The 22,898-nt window shown below is 41.3% G+C and overlaps 1 protein-coding gene across 1 annotated transcript in view; it reads left to right on the top strand.

Moving 5' to 3' along the window:
* cdin1 (CDAN1 interacting nuclease 1) overlaps window positions 1–22,898 on the top strand; it is a 68,860-nt gene that overhangs the window by 15,174 nt on the left and 30,788 nt on the right. Inside the window, exons 2-9 of the mRNA XM_035611038.2 lie at window positions 426–649; window positions 883–1,010; window positions 10,384–10,429; window positions 11,429–11,493; window positions 12,325–12,385; window positions 15,441–15,513; window positions 22,454–22,533; window positions 22,842–22,891. Of these exons, the coding sequence (XP_035466931.1) occupies window positions 910–1,010; window positions 10,384–10,429; window positions 11,429–11,493; window positions 12,325–12,385; window positions 15,441–15,513; window positions 22,454–22,533; window positions 22,842–22,891 (476 nt within the window). The 5' untranslated portion in view covers window positions 426–649; window positions 883–909. The remainder of the gene's footprint in view (window positions 1–425; window positions 650–882; window positions 1,011–10,383; window positions 10,430–11,428; window positions 11,494–12,324; window positions 12,386–15,440; window positions 15,514–22,453; window positions 22,534–22,841; window positions 22,892–22,898) is intronic.

Raw genomic sequence — 22,898 nt, forward strand, 5'->3', positions numbered from 1 at the left:
AACATTAATATTGTTTTAAATTTCTTTGCTTTTTTTGCTACACCAGACAATAGGGTAAAGCCTCCTCTGAATAGCCAGCTGGATGCCAGCAGTATTTTGTGCCATATGAAATACACGATGTCATTCTGAATGATTATTTAAAATATATAAATATATATATATAAATATATATATATGGAAGAACAGAACCTTAAAATTGTGAAACCAGTGACTCTGCTACCCGCGGCGTGTGTGTACTTAATCGTACTGCAGGCTACCACATGTACACATGCGGACAGGCACCCCTCTCTCTCTGTGCCTCTCTGTTCTCCGTCATTCCTTTTGGAGAGTGTCTTTTTCCACAAATGTCTTGTGCGGAAGGACAACAGAGCATCTTTTTTTCATTACAAGTACCTGCTTTTTGTTGCCTCGTTTATGGCTCGCAGCAGCTGACGAGGAAGCGGAGAGATGTGTTGGGAGACGTTGGAGCAGCAGCGTGTCTTCGCTGGACGACGCCCCCCGGGATGTCCAGATAACCAATCACGCGTTGGCATACTCAGCCTCACGGATTAACCCACCAATCGACGCGCTTCTCACACAAACGTCACCGCTTCAACTTCCTAGCGGGAAGCGGCTACCAGGAACTGTACACAGGCGGCAGGAATCACCGGTAAGCCACCGTTTTACGTGTTATGTAGTGTTCTGTTTGTGATATTTAGTGATTTGTTGCATTGAACAGTCACGCAGCAATGCTCCGAAGATACGTTTTATGTCGTCATATGCCGCTAGAGTTTCGCGTTAGCCGTAACTTAAAGCTATGTTTTGCTTAGCAACGCAGGCGCAGCTGATTTTGACAGCTGCCACGTTGTTTACATCTCTAACTCTTCCTCCCTGTTCGCGCAGGTAGAGACAGCAGCTAATCGAAGCAAGATGAGGCTGCCCCGTGCTGAATATAAAGCGATAGCCAGGTGGACGGAACAACTAAGACCCACCCGCGATTGTATGAAGATGCTGAAGGAAAGATTTCCAAAGTGAGTGGGTACACACATTTCCTCTATGCGAGTGCGAATTCAGTGTGAAGCCTATGTAGCTGTGTGTGATGGAGTGTTTGAAGTTTACTTTGCATAATCAATCAGTGAGCGATGTCCAAAATACACAAAAACAGATAAGGAAAGGAAGTAAAATGATTAATATACATAAGAGTAAGTTGAAGTAAATACTGTGATTATTTTATCACCTGTCGATCCATAAATACCCGCATAAATATTATTTATTCCTGTATCTAATTTCATCTTCTTTTTATTAAATATTAATAATCCCATTTAATTCTCTCGTTATGGCCACTCTCACCACAGCATTAGCCAATGTTATGCCATGCAACGCCTGCACATCCAGAAATCGAAGAGAGAGGTTAATGGTTGTGTTTGCCTTTCTCCTTGACACTGAGGGCCCTCACTTTATTGAACGTAACATGTGTAATCCCCCAAGGCCACCCGGACACCAGGACAGCGTGGCTGATCCCGTAGAGGTCACTTGCAAAGTCGCATGTATTTGGAGCTTCCTACTCCCATTGTGGCGTAATCGCCAATCTAGGAGGAGGTATCTGTTCCCCAAAGGGGACTCTGCAGAGCTAACTTTTGATCTCCCTGTCAGCATTTTACAGAATATATCATGCATTTAAAGTGCATCCAATATCCTCTATGTTTAGGTACCAACACTAGGAGGCCCTTCTCATGTTTATTTTGAGTCTCCTTTCTCCTTTTGATTTCCTAATCCAAACTGTCTTTAACAAACAGTCTTAATGCCAATTTTTCTGAAAAGTTTTACGGGTGTGTGTAATACTTAAAGGAAAACATTTGGCCGTTTCCATTCCAATAATCCTGCACGATTTCTCTCTCCCGGAGGTGCTGGCTCTTTTGTTTAGTCTTGCTGGTTATTGTTATTATTTCGTTCACCATAACCAATCTCGGGGAGGCCCTTGCACTTTAAAATCCCTGAGTCTCGTCACTGGGCCTGACAGACAGGCATGGCAGCAGTGTTTTCACAGCCTGCGAAATTATTCTGGTTGTCCAATCAGCTGAGCTGGGCTCTGGAGGGTTAGTGATTGGACTGGCAGGAAATCAGGCTCTTAAGACATAACATATCGACTAGGCCATCCATCATCTCTTAGCATGCGCTCAGGCACGGCAGTCAGCCACCCCCTCCCCACACCCCTCCCGTCCCCTCGGACTGTGTGGGAGCCCTGCCACTGCGTAAATATTGGCCAGGCTGGGGCTGGCAGGGGGAGCTGGAGGGGGGGTTGGGGTTTTGTTGTGGACAGCCCTGCACTGAAGGGGTGGGCAAAAGATTGGTTGGGTTATAATAGCCAGAGATATTGAGAAGATGGATATTGGCATATCACATCATTTTGCATTGCACTAGGTGATTACTAAAGAGTCAACTATATATTCATGTGTTGTCCACCACTGAAGGCAGGGGGGGGGGGGGGGGGGGGGGAATTTGTGTGGTACATGATTGCTACTTTTTTGATAATTATAAAATCAGTTTTCTTGATGGTGCCATGTGATCATTTTGAAGATTAAGTAACTAAAAATGTTTGATCAAATTGTTATTAAACACCAATAACTATTACAATGCATTTCATGAGCAAATAGTTTTCTGGTGTTTACACACACTATTTATGCATTACATCAAAAAATCTCAGACTTATATATATTTTAACAATATTCCCCACCCTTTATTTATTATGTATTATCGTTATTAATATTATTTGAATTTAAAGAAAATGAATTGCCAATGGTGTAGATCAATAGGAATAACCATTAACCTCAGCTCTTTGAATTCTGTATTGAGTGCCAAACCATTTTATAATCATTGCTTTTGATTGGGTACTCAAAGGGAGGAACATTTTAACTTTGGACAAAATGATTGTTATAGGCCATTTCAGGGTAATTTCCACGGAGCGTCTGTCAGTCTTTCTGTTGTGCTATGATTATGGGTGGTGGGAGGAGCGAGGGAGGGTCCTATAGACAGATAGAAAGAGAGAGATTGTGATGTGGAGTCCCTCATCTGTAACGGCTGCATAACACAGATGTTGGGAGTCATCTGTCAGCCTGGCCTCTCTTGCCGGGCCCGAGCTGCTCTGGGGGGAAAAGAATTGGACACGGTGCTGTCACTTTTTACCCCCACTCACAATGGAGGGACATGCAAATATCAACCCCCATCCGTGCCCTTTCTTCCTTGCCCTCCTCTTAGCCAGCCGTGGTGTCCTGTCTAGTATCTGGACCGTGGCTAGGCACGGAGGGGCTGTGGGAGGGCAGGCCGGTGCGAAAAATGTGACATCAGTCCCATCAGGTCCCTCTCTTGCCACATATTAGAATTGGAAATGATGGGATGCACTCTGAGGCCTTGCCTGGCTTCCCCCGGGTCCAGAGGGGACCCCCAGTCCTTCCACCCTTTGTCCCCAGAGAGAGTCTGTGTAAGGAGGGCGAGAAAAAGAGGGAGGGAATGTGAGAGTCCTCTGTGTCCTTCTGTGCTATATTATGAATGAATTTGGATGTAATGATTACCCCCCCTGCTTTAAAGTGCCATTCAGCTCACACCTCATATGGCTTTCACAGTCATGAAAGTTGGAGGGGTGTGCAGAAAGGGGCAGATGCCTCTGTTCTGGAAAATGCTTAAAAAATAAAGTCAGAAACATCCCTCCCCTCTAACACAACCAATGCCTCTCTCTCTCTCTCTCACACACACACACACACACACACACACACACGCATACAGCTCCCTGGTGAGGAGTCCCTGAACGTTTTTCGAATCGGGCCCTAATGTGCCGTTTTCATCAGCACTGAGGCGGGCTGCAATATGGTGCTGGGGCTCGCTCTGGGAATATGAATGTTGATTAAGCATGCGTTCAGCCTTTTGAAATTCTGAAGAAGTGTCAGAATAATGGATGTTGAGCAAATGTCAAGCATTTGTTAATTTCTCTGTTATTTGGGGTTTATCTAGCATGATCTTTGGAAGGAAATCGCGGGGCAGGGTTGTTGTGGCATGTGCCATTGATATGGTGATTTCTTGGCTACAGACACTTTGTTTTTGATGGTAATATCTCGGCTCAGGACGAAGCTTAGGGAGTTGCTCATTGATTATTTATTGTGGCTGTAGTGTTTATCTCTTTTTTTTACACGCTGGTTAAACCTAGGGATTTGGTAACAGGCACGGTGCAGTAAACTCGAGGGCTCTTTACAGATTTTATCTAACTTTTATCTCAGAAACTCAACAACATATTTTTTTAAGATTATGACTTTAAAAACATTTTTTTATTCCTTTAGCCTAGCTTTTACAGTGTGCAATAAGTCACGCCTGAACACTTTTACCTATTTAGTACCTGGCCTACGTTTGTGTATGACCAAGATGCCCACATGTCTTGTCAGTATAAGATTTGGAATCTTGCATGTTTAATTAGATGATAAAATCAAATGCAGTTATTACAAATCAGAAAATTGATTGGCCTTCATCAAGTTATCTAATAACTGTTGTTGACTGTTACATTGGTCCACTTTCTCATCCGAAAAGATAAAGGTTTTTAAGTGAATTTATATAATCTGGTGGGATCCCAGTCAAACTTGCCATTGGCAAAAATGTTTCTGGATTTAACTCTAATTTCCACTGTTTGCTCTGTGGAATCAAACGAGTTGCACTGTTGTAGCACTTGTGAGGTAGAATTCCAAAGCTAATTTATAGCCTAGATGTGGCAATGACACTACCCAGAGATTGATCTAGTGCAGACCCTGTGGGGGCAGCCCTGACGGCCACCAGTGCGTGGCCTCACACTTCTGGCTGCCCGTATTGAACAAAACACAAACTGGCAGTTGGGGCTTAAGGGTACAACCCTTGAAGGCTGAGAGGCTGGCAAACTAAGTCCCCAGCTTTATGTGGTTAGATGAGCATTGGAAGGGTGAAGGGATGAATGAAGTGTGTAAGCAGAGAGGGGAAAGAGGAGAAGCTGTGCTGAGTTTACAACTTCATGTCAGGCTAAGGAGTTCATGAATAATAGATGCAATCAATTACTTGATTAGGAAGCACAGGAATGACTATTTCCTTCTCATATTGTAGGGACGTTGTCCAAGCACACTCTATAGATTGTAAAGCCTTCTCGCCTCATTGGGCTAAAAACACTGAGGCAAGCATCTCGTTGCTGAAGTACAGTAAGGTTTGGCTAATAGTGATTCTAATGGACACTCCCTCGAAGGTTAAAAACTGTGGTTATCGGATCATTAGACAGCATAAGATGGTTGAGTTATTGACACGGGAAGATGAGCTATTGTGAGTAAGATCAATGTGTTGTTTGCTGTACTTTGTGTTGCATCCGTGTTGTTGCTCAATCCCCAGAGCAATACACACACAAGGGAAACATACAGCATAGGGTAGCGCAGTGCAGCTGGACAGCTCTGGTAGAGTGTCTTGCCCCAGGTTCTCTTTGCATACTGGAATCAATTGCAAAAGAAGAATGAAACAAATTGTCTAGAATGGTACAAGTTCCCCAGCCACGCTTGGGGGAGTAGGCAATTGGTCAGTGTAATGCGTTTCTTTGCCAGACTAGTGGACGCTCACCACTTGACGGATAACACGGACCTCATTTTCAATTTTCCATGAGAGTCTGCAGGAACGGCGATGACAATAATTACACTACAACAGTGACAACACCCCATAATAGTATTACCAAGTTTTGTCACAGACAGAGTCCTGGAGATCCCTTGCTTTCAGGCGGAATCACAATTAGGGTGTTGATTGCGGGATCTCCCGCTCTTTTTGCCGCCATTATATAATAGTTGTGACATCTCAGTGCACCTCAGCAGACAGATATTCTAAAGATTGTAATAAAGTGAAACAGGCGGGGTAGGGGTCATATTTTTCATCTATTAGAACAACAGTAGGCAGTGAGATGCCCTGTTGTGCTTCTGCTAAAGCCATTTCTGTGCACAGTCCCCCCTGCAGGCTTTTTAAGTTTTCTATGGCCTTCGCAGAGAGACGCGGGGGTTGGGGGGGGGGGTGTTACTGTCAGTAACTGTAGTGGAATGCAATCTGAGTTGCAAACCGAGGCTTTTGGTAAATCCTTCCTCAGTTATTAAAGTTTAACATTTTTCAAAACTGCTGATTTATCACACGAAAAAGCTAAAAATGTAATTAACAACACATTTCTACACTTACGTTAAATCCCATTGTTATAGCATTGATCGTGATGGAAGGTGGGCTTTACCATTGATTCAGAAGGGGAAAAGAAGAACTAATTTGAACTGTAAACACGTGCGCTCATTGTACAAGTATTTGTTCAAAGCTGCGTGACACACTGAGGTTTCTGTTTGTTTCTATCTCTTGTCAAAATATATCACATTTATACATTAACACATAAAGATTTTTTTTTTTCTACACATTTGTTTAGCTGCTGATGATGGTAGACTTAGCACAGAAACAGATGTTAGCCTTTTGCCTATCAGCATGTGTAATTAGCAGCATTTGCATATCCAGAGTGTTTAACCCACACTAGCTGTTTTTACTTTTATACACTTTTATAAAATATTGGTCTGCAGGGAAATAAATGCTTAATATATTATCCTCAGCTGTCTGTGATCTATGAAGAAGTCTCTAGATGAGATATAAATGCTAACTATGGTTGGGAGGCATTTGGTAATAATTATAGCAATAGTGGTATAGATAGATGGATAGAATGAGTTATTAAAACCAAGCAACATTTTCCTAGAGTAAAGGTGAATCATTCCATTCATGTCATTCCCTTCTCAAAATGGCTTCATCGCCATTAGTAAAAATATGTGCTATGCCTCAATTAGCCAGTTCCATGCCCTGAAGAGTCGCACCATGCAACGCACTCTGCATGCAGATCCACCAAATGCTAAGTACTGTCGCAGCATATGATACCAATGCCATTAGCCAGGTGGCTTTCATTACCTAAATTACAGCTATTGTTTATAATTAATTATTTGTAAATAGGAAGATTCTCAATATAATTGATATCATGAATTTCCACCATCTCCTATTAATTAGGTTGATGGGAATTTCCAGGCTTTTCCCTGCATTTTTTCCCCCTGTATACCCAAGACACTGATACACTCTGAATGCACAAGGAGATGAGGCAATTCCACACTCAAACTTGAATTTGTCAGATTCATAACCAGCGGATAGCCTAGCTTAATAGAGCCTAAAGCACTGACCAGACAGGCATACCAGCTCAGTGACAAAGTGAAACTCCCTAATTGTTTTTAATTTAATCTGCTGCTTTACTATTTTGGGTGCCAGTGCATATTAATGCTCCGTCTCATGTTGTAAGGAAGGGTAATTAGGTTGAGAGTGAATGATTCCCTAACCACCCTTCTGTCTCCTAGCCTTCTGTTTCCCCATGTTCTAAATTATATCCAAGAGGGAGGAATTTTTATTTTCTTTCTCCGTCTCACATAAAGGTCAATGTTGGAATGTGGTGCAGTGTCACAGACTCTTTTTTTAAATGGATTTTCAAAGGTGATATTTGTTTGCTATAATACATTTCAATAACTGAACACTAAAGCAAGTTTAAGTAGTCTAATGACGGGTGGATTAATTCAATTGTTTACCTTGACACGTTGCCAATGCAATAAAAAATGTTTGTGTGCAGATAAAGTACAGGTCAGCTCAGGTCCTCCAATCCTCAGTTGAAGTTAAACAATGAATATATTGTATTAATTATATTGTAAAAATACAACCCTTTGTTTTTAGTTTTTTTTGTCCTTTGGATCATTTCACAGTTGTAACCTCAAAAACAACAGAAATCTATAGTAATAAAAGAAAATGTTGAAAACTTCCCTTTTTTAATTTTTTTTTATTTTGGCCATAACATTATACTACATATACAGAAACAAATCTTCTGCACTCGTGTTCATAAATCTGATACCAATACTAATAATTTGCTCACTAGTACAAATCTTTATCTTACTAGTACTAAAACTAATCAAAAAAAAGCGTTAATCTGGTTTTGAAAAAAAAAAAAAATATATATATATATATATAAAAAATTCATTTTTGTTTTATTTTTACACCAACTAAGCTAGTGTTGGATTCCTTCATATGCTGGTATTATGAGTTATGGAGGTGGCTATATTACAGTAAAATGTAATGCTACTGTTCAGCAGGCAGATCAGATCCCCATTGTAACGCTGCACTTGGCTCCATATTTTAGCATGGAGTGAGCATACAGTGCCCAGGAGAGCACAGGTTGGATATACATTAATGTAAAGCCTGCGATAACTTACTATTAATGTCTGTCAAATGGAAAAAGGGGCATTATACAATATGAGCCCAGTGTAAAAACTTGACAGACTCAATAAAATGCAGACAACCCTTGGTTTGGATCCAAATATCTGCGCACATCTCTTTACATTGCCCTCGTTGTTTTGTCTTCTCAAAATCTCACTATATCTGGCTTGTTTTGATGCTTTGCTGATTTTCATCAGTTGTGGTGCATTTTTTTTCCAATCTGATTAAGGTGAAAAAGAGAAACAAAAGGGTCCTACGTTTTTTTTGAGTTTTTGAAACAGATATGTTTTCCCAGATATTAAGAGCAGTTTATGTCCCTTTAAAGTTAACAGGGTATAGATTTAGCAATTAGGCAGTAATCATGCTCATTATACAGAGTAATCCATTTAAAGCCTAACAGATGTCTGTTCCAACGGGGGGATCGCGATGGTCCCATGCCAACAATAAGGCTGTAATGTTGCTGAAATGCTCAGGTGCAAGGTTGAAGTGTGGAAGAATTTTTTTTTTCTCCGTTAAGTGTCCACATGTTGACAGTTGATCATTTAATGGCCCACTTAATTGCAGTGGTCCCTTCATACCCGAGCATCATTGTAAATTAATGCTGAGGCGGCAATGTTTTTATTTTGAGTGTTTCCCCCTCTCCTCCTTTACTTCAAACACTTTCTCCTCCTCCTGTGACTGTAACTTTGCAGTTGACTCATCTGTGTGACGGGCTGAGAACCACAGAGTTGAAATATTTGAGAATCAGCCGTTCTCAAGCCAGAGCATTGAATGTGTTTTAAGTCCAGCCATCTGGAGAGCCCAAGATGACGTCTTTGGTGGGTTAAGAGATTATAAAGTGCTAAACTATTCCAGTGGTTGAAATGCTTTTATTAAGATATGGTCACAGGCTTGAGACTTCAGACAGAAATCTGTGCTTGAGATTCCTTTGGCTTTGTTTACGTGTCACATGGTTATTTCCTGGTTTATAGTGATTGATGTTGAAGGTCTACGTGGACTCAATATTTCAATGCAGATTGGAAGCATCGGCTTCTCATCAGTATTTACATAGCATTCTCAGGTGACTTGTAACGAAAAGTCCATTAAATTTAACAATCAAATGCACTGAGAGCAGTACGTGGAGACGCGGAACCACTGGAGACCACAGAGCAGGTTGTATGTGTGCGCGCAGGCTTCCACTGCATTCGTATGTTTGTTTCATATGCATGGTGGAGGTGTGTACCATCCAATTAGAATAATATCTGTCACCACTTTAAATATCTTCAACCCAAAGGATGCTGTGGGGGTTGGGGATGGATATTGAGGGGGCTGTGAGTCCCTGTAGGAGCTGCCTGTTTTCCAGGTTTGCTTCGCTGCCAGGTGTTTGACATTGACTGGAGCTGGAGATGAATGTAGCTTATGGCAACCCATGGAATTGACCGACTCCTGGGAGTCCCAGCTTCCTGCAGTGAAAGTTTCCATTTTCAAAGCCCATCAGTTATGGTGGGAGGGCTCCCGAACGGCCCATATGCCAGCACTGACGGTGAAGCTGGAAAACTTTCTCATGTCTGTGTATTGCTCCAGTACTCGCACAAACAAATACAGACACTCACAGCGGTCATCTCTACTTTGCTAAGAAAACATCTGCAGACCCAAGGAGTTAATTGCTGATGAATGCAGTTTTTCTTTAATTATTACCTTGAATGTCATTCATTTCTCTTTAATTTTTCCATGTTTAATTTGGCGACGGAGCCTTTTGCATAGTTTTACAATGGCAGAAACTGGACTTCCAATTATCAAAAATGTAGCTTTCAGCGCTCTTACTGGCAGGAAAGGGCATAGAAGATAATATGTTTGAGTGAGTGAAAGGAGAGGGGAAAAAAAGCGGGCTATATTTTTCTCATCTCTCATACCACACACAACCTCCCCCATTCTCGAACCCCCACGCCATCGTGGCAGGAATCCTTTGTCAGAGGTGTTCATCTGGAACAACTTTGCCACACTTGTTTTCATGTTCTTTTAGATTACAGGGCAGCTGGCCCCAGCTTTGAAGCTCCCCCTCTCCCTTTGTCTCTGTGCAATGCACTCTGGTAATTAACTTTGTCCTTCTTTTATTTGTTCCAGTCACTCGCAGTCCACTCTTCTGAGCATCTTCTCCCTGGAGTACCAGGTTAGAAGTTTTCTTCCTTTGTGAGCCCTGACAGGTGCCTAATTGAATGATGAATGTCCCTTTATTTCTTTGTAATTGAACTGCCAGCTCTCTGATTGGTTTGGAGGATTCCCCCCCACCATACCCACGTTTATTTCACCCTGCCCCCCACACCACCACCACCTCCACTCCCTCCTCCTCCTCCTCACGTTCACGTTGAGGGCCCTTGCTTGCCTGAGCCTCAGTGGATGTCTGCCAAGCCTTCCCATCCATCTGTCTAATAACATCTAGCCCCTGCTTATTTGGTGGACCTGTAATAAATTATGCTAAACCATTATTATTCTGACAATAATAATTTCCCCGTGTAGTGTGGCTGCGTGTGCTAAATGTTTGCTGACTCGCACTGTCACTGCTGCTTTCCACGGCTGACAGCGGATGATGATAAATGGCCGCTGCCGCCAGTGGCAGAAGGCAGCACAGGCAGAAAATGGAGTCATTTATCATCCTCCTGACAGGTGTCAGTCACACTGCCTGTCTCTGTGGAATTACATTTTTTTTTTTCTTGTGTAGTAGTTTTTAAATAAGTTGTTTTTTAACCAATGATCTTCCTCTTTTATCCCGTCCTCCACCCTATCAGCAAAAAATGGCAATTGAATTGCATGGAAATGTCAGGGTGTTGGATGTGAAATAGGGTCATTGTTTGATCGAAAAAGGGGAAATGAATACAAGATTTGAGTGAAGGGGGGGTAGAGGGGAAAGAGGGTTTGAACAAGGTTGCTCGGCGCACTTTGACCCCTGCAAACTTATTGAAAATAAATTACTGTGACCTAAGATCTTACGCTCTCTTGCACTTGTTCATATACAACAGAGCTTGAAAGAGGAGCTGAACAAGCCTGCTTTCAGAATGGATGTAAAATGCAAATCGTTCCTGATAAATAGTATTTTATTATGATTATTATTGTTATTGTTGTTGTTTTCTTTTTTATTATTGTTGTTTTACATCTGTGATGTCTGTTCCAGAAACGAACCAAAAGAACAATCTCAAGACATCATGCACCAGATGTTATTGAAAGCCATTACCAAAGGTGCTGTATTACTTTGTATTGTGTTACTTTATTGCGATTCTCTCTTCTGTCTAGCACTGTTTATCTTCCCTTCATCTCTACCACTGTTTTTTTTTCTTTCTCTGTTGTGTGTTCTCTTTGTCTTCCCTGTTTTCTGACTGTGGAGGGGACTTGGCAAAGTCACATGAGAGTAGGTGGGCCACCATGACAGATATAATCTCCTCTAAACAAATCACCAGCCTAAGGATTCATTCCAGACCTCTCACTTGCACCTGCTAAGCTAAGCCTGTGTTCTCCAAATCAAACTCAAAGCATAAAGATAAATAAATAACCCGCCATTGGACATTTTCCTTACCCGGGCTTATGATGGGTTGATTAATTTTAATTCAATGACTACATTTAAAGAAAAAAAGAAAAACAGACTTTGGGGGAAAGCCTCTTTGCATATTGCAATTAGCCTTTATCTAGCTTATTAGTCCATTGTTCTGGGGAAAACAAGGCTGGATAATGCACTTCTAATCCACTTACACCAACAAACCTCAGAGATGATCTGGGTAAGATCTAAGGGGGGCTGCTGTTTTTAGCTGGCGAGGGAAGAAAGGCTTTTTAGGCGGCAGGGGTTAACTAACTATCATATGCTTGTCTGGCGTCAAGGAAATTTGAAGCCCTTCAAGCACTGCTGTTTAACCACACCAAGCCTGCCATATGCCACCTAGGGCAAAGTCATCAGGGACATTAGCATGTCTTGGCGAGCCTGGTCTAGTCCCCTCCACCCTTCTGTCTGCCTTCCTGGGCCATGTTTTTTTTCTTCTTTTTTCTCACTGCTGTTGTTGTTCTTTTGTCATAATGAAGGTATCTAAGTGAAAGCAAGGCACATCCCACTGCTCCTGTCCTGCTGGAGTTGGCCAATGAGGTAATGGCATAACCTTTATTTTCTTTTTTCTGTCTTCGATAAAAAAAAATTAATCAATTGCTGTTTATTTTTTCTTATAAATAGGTGGATAGAAGTTGGCTGATTTTTTTGGGATGTTCCCCCCCCCCCCTCATCTGTTAGTTATTATCACAATTGGTAAAATGGTCTCCTTCATTATCAATTATTTGATGCAATTAACTCACCTCTATTAAGCAGATGTGAAAATACTTATATTATGTCATTTTGCAAATTGCAGTTCAGGCAGAGTTGCCGCAAACTGCGGACAGGTGAGAACAGGGTCATTGGTTAATACCGCTCTTCATTACTTCATCAGTTGTTTACTTTAGGGAGGTCAGTGTAGAATTTACTCTGGTTGATGTAGACGCAATTGTTAACATACATATGGTTGAATGTGAACTTGAAGATATTCAGAGGGTCAAAATTGGGTGTTTGTGTGCCTGTTATAAGATAGCCACTTGTGCTTCTTTCATTTTGTACGTAGTCAGTAAATTATAATTTCCACAAGGGAAATGTCAAAGAATCAAATCAGTAGTTCCTACTCAGTGAAGCCGAGTAGCTAATACAGTTCATTTCAGATTATCAAGATTCTAAATTACGATGAAATTATTGCATTTTTAATTTATTTCTCCTTTGAATACAGTGCATTTTTCTCCTATTTTGATTGTGAGCATGAGCCGTGACTTTTTTAACATATTTAAATGCACATTTAAATTTTTATTGGTGCTTACACCAGGCAATGATTCAAGGGTTTCTTCTAAAATAAGAGTAGTTCATATGCATCAGTGGCACCTCAAAGCTAACTGCCATTATTCATTCTCCATTTAATTGACACATGTTTTTTTTTTCTTCAAAGGATTAAATTCAGCTCAGAGATAACTGTCTATGAACCATTTAACTGTCATTTTAATATGCTACTTAACATTTAAACCTAGCACTCATGGTCTCCCAGATCGCTAATTGATGTAGTTTCATCCCTTTTATGAGACAATATATCTCCAACAGAGGGAAAAGATTAACAATGATGAAATCTATTCATGGATTTCTTTTTTTTGCCCCCAGAAGAAGTCCATGAATTAAGGTTCTAAACTTCACGTTTGCTGATTTTTTGTTGTTGGTTGTTTTTTTTTTTCATGCTTTATATGGATCTTTATATAAAGGTTGCTGAAATAGACAGGCTTTCGAACGGGTGCAGTTATGCTGTATTGTGACAATCATCAGCTTTGTGGGCTAATAAAACCAGAGTTTTACTGAACAATAATTATTTTCAGCAGGAATTCCATGCTCTGTGAATTTTAGTCACATGTTAAACACATGAAGTGCTGCAGTCTGACTTGAGAGTGGAGATGGACTCATGATTAATATGAAAATTAGGAAGACGCAAGTACCTGAACTAATCAGGTGGTCCTTATTCAGCCTGGGCCAGCGTCGGTAATGTTGCCATTTTTCATGTGTCAGCCCTGATGCAGGTTACCAGGAATGTGATGCTCCCTTGTTATCCAAAGGTGCGAATGGAGAGCAAGCCAATAAGCACAAAGGGGAAATGACTGAGCGAGGAGACGAAAGGGAGAGAAAATGAGGAGTGTTGGGGAGAGGAGAGACGACTAGCTCCAGGCTACAGATGCTAAGTCTGAAATGCTATTAAAGGTCTTAATGAAGATCTAAACTCTGTGCTCACCCCTTAATTATTATAGACATGTTTAGCCCTTTTTTAGAAGCTGCCTTCTTTGTGAAATATTATGGAGATGTTAACAAATACTACTGCGGGTAAAAAGACATTGTTTAGACAGAAGCCTCACTGCTCCCGGCGTCACCAGGAAGCATCAGAGAAAAGATGAAACGCACCATTCTCACTATAGGCTGAGGGCAAATTCACTTTTGGTCCCCAATTATGCTAACAAGAGAAAAAATGGTCTTTGGCTGCAACTGGGTTGTGTTTCATGACAAGCTTGCTTAGTCTTCAAGCAATGTTTTAATTCCCTACATATTGACGCGGCTGTGGAATGTAGTAGTGGATAACTCGCAGCATATATATATATTGTGATAACAGGTAAAATGCAATGCTTAAATTAATTTGACATACATTTTACATATAGATGTAGTTTATCTTTTAAAGCTTGTACATGCATTAATGAATTTTAGATTCCTGGTCATTTTACTAAGTAATTGTCGAATTGTGTAGGTCCTCAAAATAGGTGTTGGTTTTTCCATGCAAACCAATATGATATTAGCACTTTAATGACACAACTTTTTATAACGAGTCAGGAATGCATTGTGAAAGGAAACTTGTCAGCTGAACTCCTTCAGTATTATTGGTCATCAGTGCTCCTTTACCTGTCAGAGCTTCTTCCAGCACTCTAACCAAAAACACTGCACACCTCTCAAGGTGTCTTTGAGTTCAAAGAGCTCTGCAGCCATAGGTTCCATCCTTCCTATTGAGGTCTGCGTTCCCACAGTCCCCTCCGGTATGTCCTGTTGATTCCTGCAGTTTTGCCTCGGTGATCATTCTATGATTAAAGCTCTACGTTGTATCCAGCCAGGGCAGAGCATGCACTGCTTTTTTCACACAAGATGAGAGACTACAGTTGTCCGTTTGACAGAGGCAAAGGCAATTCAGCTGGGTAGCTTGGCTGCGTAATAGGCAATCTCTTGTTCCTCTGGGAAAGGTTATTGCAAAGCAAGGCTTTCAAAGACCAATTTGCACAGGAATTGTTGAAAGCTGGGTCAAGGTTTGAAAACGTAATAATATAATTTAGAGACATTACAATCATTATTATGTGACATCAGCCCAAGTTAGACTTGCTGTGTAATTTCAGTGCCATATTCTTAGGCTCTTTGAAATATGCCTGTACTTTCTGCTAGATATGTAAGATTTAGTCTAAAGGTTTGTAAATGGAGCATCTCTCCAGAGAGGATAACAATTCCTCTATCCCTATGTTTGAATCTGCATTAAGTCCCCATTGACGCCATAGCCTGTTTATTTTTATATTATTAAAGCTAATTCTCTTTTTTGGGGGGGGTTTCAATCTATGAAAAGGTGGATCTGTCTCCTGCACTGATGGCTCGCATCATCCTGGACAGATTCCTGCAGGACCTGGAAGGTGGAATGCGTGAGTAACACTTTTCCATTTCCCATTTCGTCCTTTCTATCATTCTCCCCCATCAGTCTTAATTGTAGCACTTTGTCTTTTAAATCTCTTTCTGTTTAAGTCCCAATTTCAGCTCTGGCTGCTGTATTTTCAGCCTGTTGAAGCCTAATGAGACACAGACCACATTTAGTAGTAGCTGCATCCCAGGGCACATGACTGGCAATTAAGCACTGGGAGGACCACCCACCTCTCAACTGCAGTGTGGATCAATGCTAGCTCACCTCATCAGTGTTATTTATAACGCCCCTGATTCCTCCCCTCACCCTCCTTCACCCCCCAATGCATCCATCTGCCACTGCCCTCTCTTCCTCCCTCATCCCCTTCTCTGTCTCTGTCCTCTCTGCTATTTGCTGAGGAAACTGAGTTGAAGAAAACTGTGGTAGGAAAAACAAACAATTCCCAGTGCTGATGGACATCTAGACACAAATATTTGTTAAACGTGTCAAAGACATTATCCAGAAATTGCAAACATTCTGGTTGTATTCTTTCATGTGACATTCATGTCATGACTCTCTTATATCTTCTACAAAATTTCGGCACAGATACTGGCAGTAACATTGGCATTTGATTTTTTTTTTTAATTCCCTTTCTCATATCCTTTTTTTTTTTTCTCAACCTGGGATTGCCAAAAAATGTCCCGAGGTTTGGGTGTGTTTCTGTGGAGTAGTCAGTGCTTTGAGAGTGGATCGCACGATGTCAAAAAGACGTGCTTCCAATTTAATCAAGAAAGAGATTAAAGTGGATGTGTGTTATTTTCAACTTCGCCACAGCACAGCCATTTGTCAAAGTCAAAGATGTGATTGCTTTGGACCCACCGTTATCCACTGCCTGTCAAAATACTAGTCTGAGCAGCTAGTAGAACAGGGCATTCATCCAGGAGAAGCACTCCGTCTCGGATAATGGCACATTGCATCCCTCCATCTCCATACAGTGAAAACATGCTTTATTATTGCTCAGAATAGATTTGTAGCAGTTGAAACTTCCTGGATGATCGTTGTTTAATTTCAAAAAAATGTGTCGTGACCGTCTCGTTGTAAGCATCACTGTGTTTGCAGGCTAGTAAGTAATGTCATGGTCATTATTTCTTCTTTTAGAAAGAGTGTCTTCACAATCCAAATGACTTTTACAAGGTAATCACAGATTCATATCAGCATGACTAAAGACACACACTGTGACAATTCTGACATGATTTAGATCAGTTTAGAGTTCTCTTAAAATCTGATCTGGTAAAATAGTCTGACCACCGATGCCTTTATATATGTGTATGAATATTTTTCAAATGAAGATTTCTATATACATTGCTTTTCCAATGTTGCCAGCTATAAAAGTCAGCGGCTGTGAGGGTGACTTCTGTTTTTTAAAGAGCTTCTCTGAAATCACCCTGTGACCTACGTGGCCCTTTCCAAATGAATTGCTGCCCACATGGGCTGCACGTTCACACAGTCCAATCTCCCCATGTGTATATTAGACTCCATTAATGTGTTTCCATTATGAAACAATGCAAGGATAATTGTCTTTGTTGGCAATTAGCTAACAGGTTGCTTCAGTGCTATTGGCAGGCATATCTGTCATGCCCCCCCCCCCCCCCCCTACAAGCCCCAGAGTGCGCTCCAGCGTGTATGTGTGTATTGGTGTGTTTTTGCCAGACTCCATAGGGAGGGCAGGCAGGCGCACAGCAAAGATCAATAGACTTCTATATAAGGGACATTACCCCCAACTGGGTGAGTGGCTTGCCTTTTGCCTAGCATCGTATTTTTTTTTATTCCCCTTCTCTCTCTCTTTGCATTTAACAGACACAGGAATGGGGCCTTTGGGACTGTGGAATATATGTACAATCACTGGTGCTGGATCAATACAGAGTTTTAAATTGTTTTCTGTCCCTTCCTTGTTTTGTTTTGCTCTCTTGTTGTAGTGCCCCCTCCCTTCCCTCTACTCCCCTCCCTCCCCTGTCTCCTTCACACTAGCTACACACACCACAACCACACCTCAACATGACGACACCACCAACGAGTGTCCTTGTTGCACAAGTATTGGAGGGAGCATCAGTCAAATACAATGGATGAAAGACTATCCGGCTTTTGTAAATGAATCGATACATTCGAAGCACTTTTATCACGTATTGAATATGATATCAACATCCATAATGCTCCTTGTCTTATGAAAACAGACTGGGTGGTAGTTGAGGAAAGGTCACATGCACTTTTCACTGTTTATATCCACTTTTTGCAGGTCAACAGAAAAGCTGCACTATGTATGATTTTTAGGCAATATTCAAAATTCTACTCTATGTGACATAGTGTACGCAAATATATAAAATTACAAAAAGATTATTTAATTTATTAAATGGTTTTGGGTTTTTTTTGGTCTTGAAAAGTGCCCACTTATTGTCCAGTTTTCAAAATGCTACAAAAAGACTTCTGCGCATTAAGGACTTATATAATGCTATGGGAATATATGTAATGTAATTTATAAAGCATATACAAATTACTTGAAATTGATTGTCAGTAATCAAAATTGAAATAATGATGTACTAATTACACTGCAAGAAAAGTATATTTTAAAAGTATTTCAAATGTTTACGTTGACACAAATGATGTCTACTACATTAAGTGTTCACTATGTCTCAGCCTACTGTAAATGATAAAATTACATTTTAAATAGCCATATTGTCATTCTAGCACTTCTAACTTTCAGTTAGACGGTAACAGGCACATTGGGGGAGCTGCTGCTCTTTCTTTTCCCCTTCCTGCTATCTCCTCATCTTTCTCTCCATTCCTACTTTGACAGGAGTTGATGTGCCTCTAGATTTAGACATACTTTTTTGAGGAGGCAATTTTGCCAGCTATTTGACCTTTTCCATTTTCCCAAGGCCCAGCTCCAGATTAGATTGCTGCTCCATGTTTTGTAACTATGCGATTCGACCGCCTTTAAGATTTATTGTCACATTCCGTTACAGAAGCCTTGTACGCGAGGTTATAAATGTCCTGTGTTTGATGTTAACACTGTGAGAATGTTAGCGTCTACTGTGATCCTTTGGTTTCCTTGACAGAATTCGTAATGGCTTCAGTGTTTTGCAGATCAGACGCGTTGATAACTGATATTGTATTATGTTCTATCCAGTGAAATCTCAACTTAGTATCCGCTGCAATTGTTGAGGTTCCTCCTCTCTTGTCTTCAAGTGCTCCTCTTCGCTCTCCATCACCTCTCTGCTATGGTGGAGCTGATGTGTGTGTGTGTGTGTATATAGGTAGCCTTTTTTCAAATAATGAGAGCAAGGGCACTTCATTAGCAAGAAGGGAGGGAGTAAGGAGGCAAAGGCAGCATGAGTGTTTCTTTGCTTTTGTGTATGCATGCGAGGGGTGGGTGCAAGGGAGGTAAGCATCACCGTGGCACTTCACTTGACAAGTATACTAATTACTCCCTTTTCAGCAGAGAAGCTCCAGTCAGCCTCTGCCACAGTCTAATGGGCTGACCTAGGAAGCCTCTTTTCATAGCAGCACCTTCCCAGATCTACTATTACTACTGACACACACACACACACACACACACACACACACACACACACACAGAGCGAGAGAAATGTGGAGTTCTATCTCCCCGCTATCAGGGAGAATCAGGTGGAAGCAGATCAGTTCTGCCCCAGTAACCTCTTCAGGGACTGGGCTCCTCCTGCACCGGAGATACCAGCCCATATCACCAACTAGCACGCACACACCACCACAGATATCTTTAAAAAAAACAACAAAAAAAAAACATGCACCTAAATTTTTTCACCCTTTTCTCTCATCTCCTACTCTCTCTCCCAACATCTGTTTTTTTTCCTGTTTTTTTTTTTTTTCAATACAGGAGGATAAATTTAAAAGGAGTAAATTGGAAAATCAAATGAGGGCTTTAGGCAGCCGCAGAGATTTGCAGAGCTGTCGGCCAGCGTCGGGGAGCCTCATCCATCATGTCCCACAAGTAGTCAATTCCTCTAGTATCTGTAAATGTTTTCAGATATTAGCCAATTTATATGCTCCGAGATTCATCATGGAAAATCAGCTTTAGCGGCGCACATTATCAGGACCTGTCTCTCCCTTGCTCCATGAAGTTTGATGAACGAGTGCCCCTCCACAGCTCAATGGCTTGTGTATGGGGAGTGTGTGTGGAAAGGGGGGCATATAGAAGAAATGGGTAGGTCCCCCCCACCCATGGAAAAAAGTGGGTTTTTTAATTAATAAACAAACTTGCAGAGGAGCTCATCAGTGTCAGGGGCAATAACTATCGTCATCCGTTACTGTTTATTACGGTCCTCCCTCAACAAATGTTGCTATCTAATGAGGTTCCTCAACATTTTTTTGTGTTTGAGATAATGACTTTTTCACCCTAGCGGAAAAAGGAAGAGTAGTTACAAATGGCACAAGTAAGCAATGAGAAATCAAGCCAAGGTTATGTTGCTGTTATCTTGTTTTGCAATTGCATATGAAAACAGGCTTGTGATTTGTTTACACTGGTTGTTTTCTTAAGCAAATCCCAATGGAGGCGTAGTGTCTCACATCTATTATTCTCCTCCTCTCTGTTTTTTATTTTCAGATGTTGACGATCTGATACGGTACCTTAGTCAGAATTTATACCAACATGGGACAATTACAGTAAATTTGGTGAATGTTTACAAGGTGCAAAGTCGTGCTGCAGGGCTTTGTTCTCTGTGTCTGCTGTTCTTCAGATTATGCGTTTTATTTTTCTGCATGTGTTTTATGTGTGCTTGTGTCTGTGTGCGCCTTTAGAATGTGTATTTAAAGAGCATGGAGAATGTGTGTGTGTGTGTGTGTGCGCGTGTGTGCGCGTGTGTGTGGCAGAGAGGAGCTCAGGGTGTCATAGAGGAGTGTTGCCGTGCAAGGCGGGGACGTCTTTAATAAATGTATGCTGATGTTGGAGGCTGCAACGATGCGAGGGATGCTAGGGCCCTGTTGTTATTTACTGCTGTTTGTGCACAGCAGCGAATCCTGGGCCGGCAAATGGCATTACAGCGTGTGATGAATGAGCATTAGGGTAAACTCATTTTAAAAGCATCCTGATTTATTAGCGGCCTGGCCTTCCATTTTCATCAGGTCAATGCTTGGCTGAAATTCCACAATGTCAGCGCCAAGGTCACCTTTTTATGGCTATTTTTAACCCCATTGCACGAACAGAGCAGGAGAAAGGGATCCTGTCACTTATAATGGCCATCTACCAAAAATATCAAGGGGCTGCAGAGACGAGGAGAGAGAGACTGGGGGAAGTCTAGTCACGGAAGTGTGTGTTTGTGTGTTTTTTGTGAGAGACCAAAATGTGTTGGTGGTCAACCTCCAATTATGAGCACTAGTAAGACAAGAGCTTTAATGGCTGCCGTTTGCCTTCGGGGAGGTTTATTACACACTACTGTTTTGCAGAAGCAGCGTCAAATCTATAAAACAACCATTAGGAAGAGGGAAAAAATCAATCAAAATGCCATTAAAGTGGAATAAGTTGCCAATATTGCTGATGTGGTTGCAGGTCCTTTGATTTTCCTTCAGATTATTAGGCACAGTCGAGTAGTGACTTTGTTAAGGGAAACCAGTGTTGTTGGGGAGTAATATGTCTCCTGGCTTCATAAAGTTTGCTGCCTCATATTTCCCGCTTTATTGATTATCCATTATCATTTGTCATGAGGTGTCCTAACTCAAGGGGAAAATATAACCCTCTTTCTTCACCGCCGCCCCGCACTGCACGGGAGCATGGTATGGATCTGCGTGTGAAGGTACCAATCTCTGAGAAAAATGAGCAAAGAAATAAGGCACAGCCCTGTGCCTTGCAGCTCTAAGGAGTATGGGGTTATGGGGTGGGCTGTGGGAGTACCGTCGCTGGGAGAGGCTGAAATGGAGAGGAGGTGGCAGAGAAAGATGGAGACAAAGAAGAAGAAACCGAACGAGAGGCGGTAGCGCTGAATGTGCTTTGTTCTTCTTCCACCCTCCTTTATTTCATAAGGGAGATGAGGGATCACAGCTCTTTGTCCTCCTTAAAGGTTTTCTCAAGGAGCAATTCAGGGATGCAAAGACAGGACAGAAAAGCAAAGAAGGGCCTTAATTTTGTTTTTTTCCCTTTAAATGCTTTTCTATTAATGAGACGCCTAATGATCCAGTCAGCATTTGTAAATGTACACCCGACTCTTTTTACATTGATCTCTTTTTCATTTGGGATATTTAACTCTGGATTTAGTCTTTTTTTTTTTTATCAATTTTCACGTAAGATGTGTTGTGTATAACAGTTATACATGTGCACTGTTGAGCTTGGGGATCCCTTTGCAGTGTTGGTACAGGCACCACTCATGCCTGAAATTTGAATAGAAACATTCCTTGTATTGTCTGTATTGCTGCAAGTCTGTCAGGACCACGTGTGTATATATATCACTAAAATGGCGTGCCTCAACCATTTCGTCACACAATGATACAATCCATTTAATCCAGATCTTTTTAAGAAATGATTTAAGGATATTTTTTTTTTTGCTGTTGCAGTACCAGCGAATCAATCCAGCAGGCTCTCCTTCCTGATTTATAATGTTAGTAGAGCAAGAATGGGGATGAGAGATGCAGAATAGTCAGCATTCATAACATAGATAAACTACATGGGGCTCCTGTGCTCTGGACTGAAACATATATATATAGAAAATCTGTAGAGACACCTCGCAGATGTCTAATGGACTAGTGTGAAAATACTGCATTGGCATCATCATGTTGAATTACAGTGGGTCAAGTCTGTCTTTTTTCTCTATATTCTAATTGTTTGCCTTTGCAGCAATTAGAATTAGAATTATCTTTTACATTTGTAAAATACTAGACAACTGTACATTTGCATAATGATATTAATGGCAATTTTGTTTTTTGCCTCCCTCTCTTGTTCCCAGCTTCTAAAACGGTCCTCAACGGCATGCTGAAGGAGCCATCTTCAATTCCAGACCAAATTTTGGCCAATAACATCTACCAAGTAAGAGTTTTAGATTTTAATTTTATTTTATATGAAATCATAAAAAATGCCTCCATTAAATGTTCTATATTTTATACAAATCTACTGCTTAGTGAGATTTTAAATGTCGTAACTGACTGACGTGTCGGCATCAGCTGCTCATGTTTGCTGAAGAGATCACGTGAGAGCCGGCGGTCATGCCTGCCAATCTGCCAGCATCTCCTGTGTTTTCTCCTTTCCCAGCGCACTGTATGGGCTTCCTCACTCACCTCACCTCCCTTCCACCCACCCTTTTCGCACGCCATAATATTTCTTCCCCCTCTTTTCAGTGCACAATAAATGACTGCTGTTATGGACCGCTGGTAGACTGCATCAAACAGTATCCT

The sequence above is a fragment of the Scophthalmus maximus genome, chromosome 15 (genome assembly GCF_022379125.1).
Source record: "Scophthalmus maximus strain ysfricsl-2021 chromosome 15, ASM2237912v1, whole genome shotgun sequence".
In the NCBI taxonomy this organism is placed as follows: domain Eukaryota; kingdom Metazoa; phylum Chordata; class Actinopteri; order Pleuronectiformes; family Scophthalmidae; genus Scophthalmus; species Scophthalmus maximus.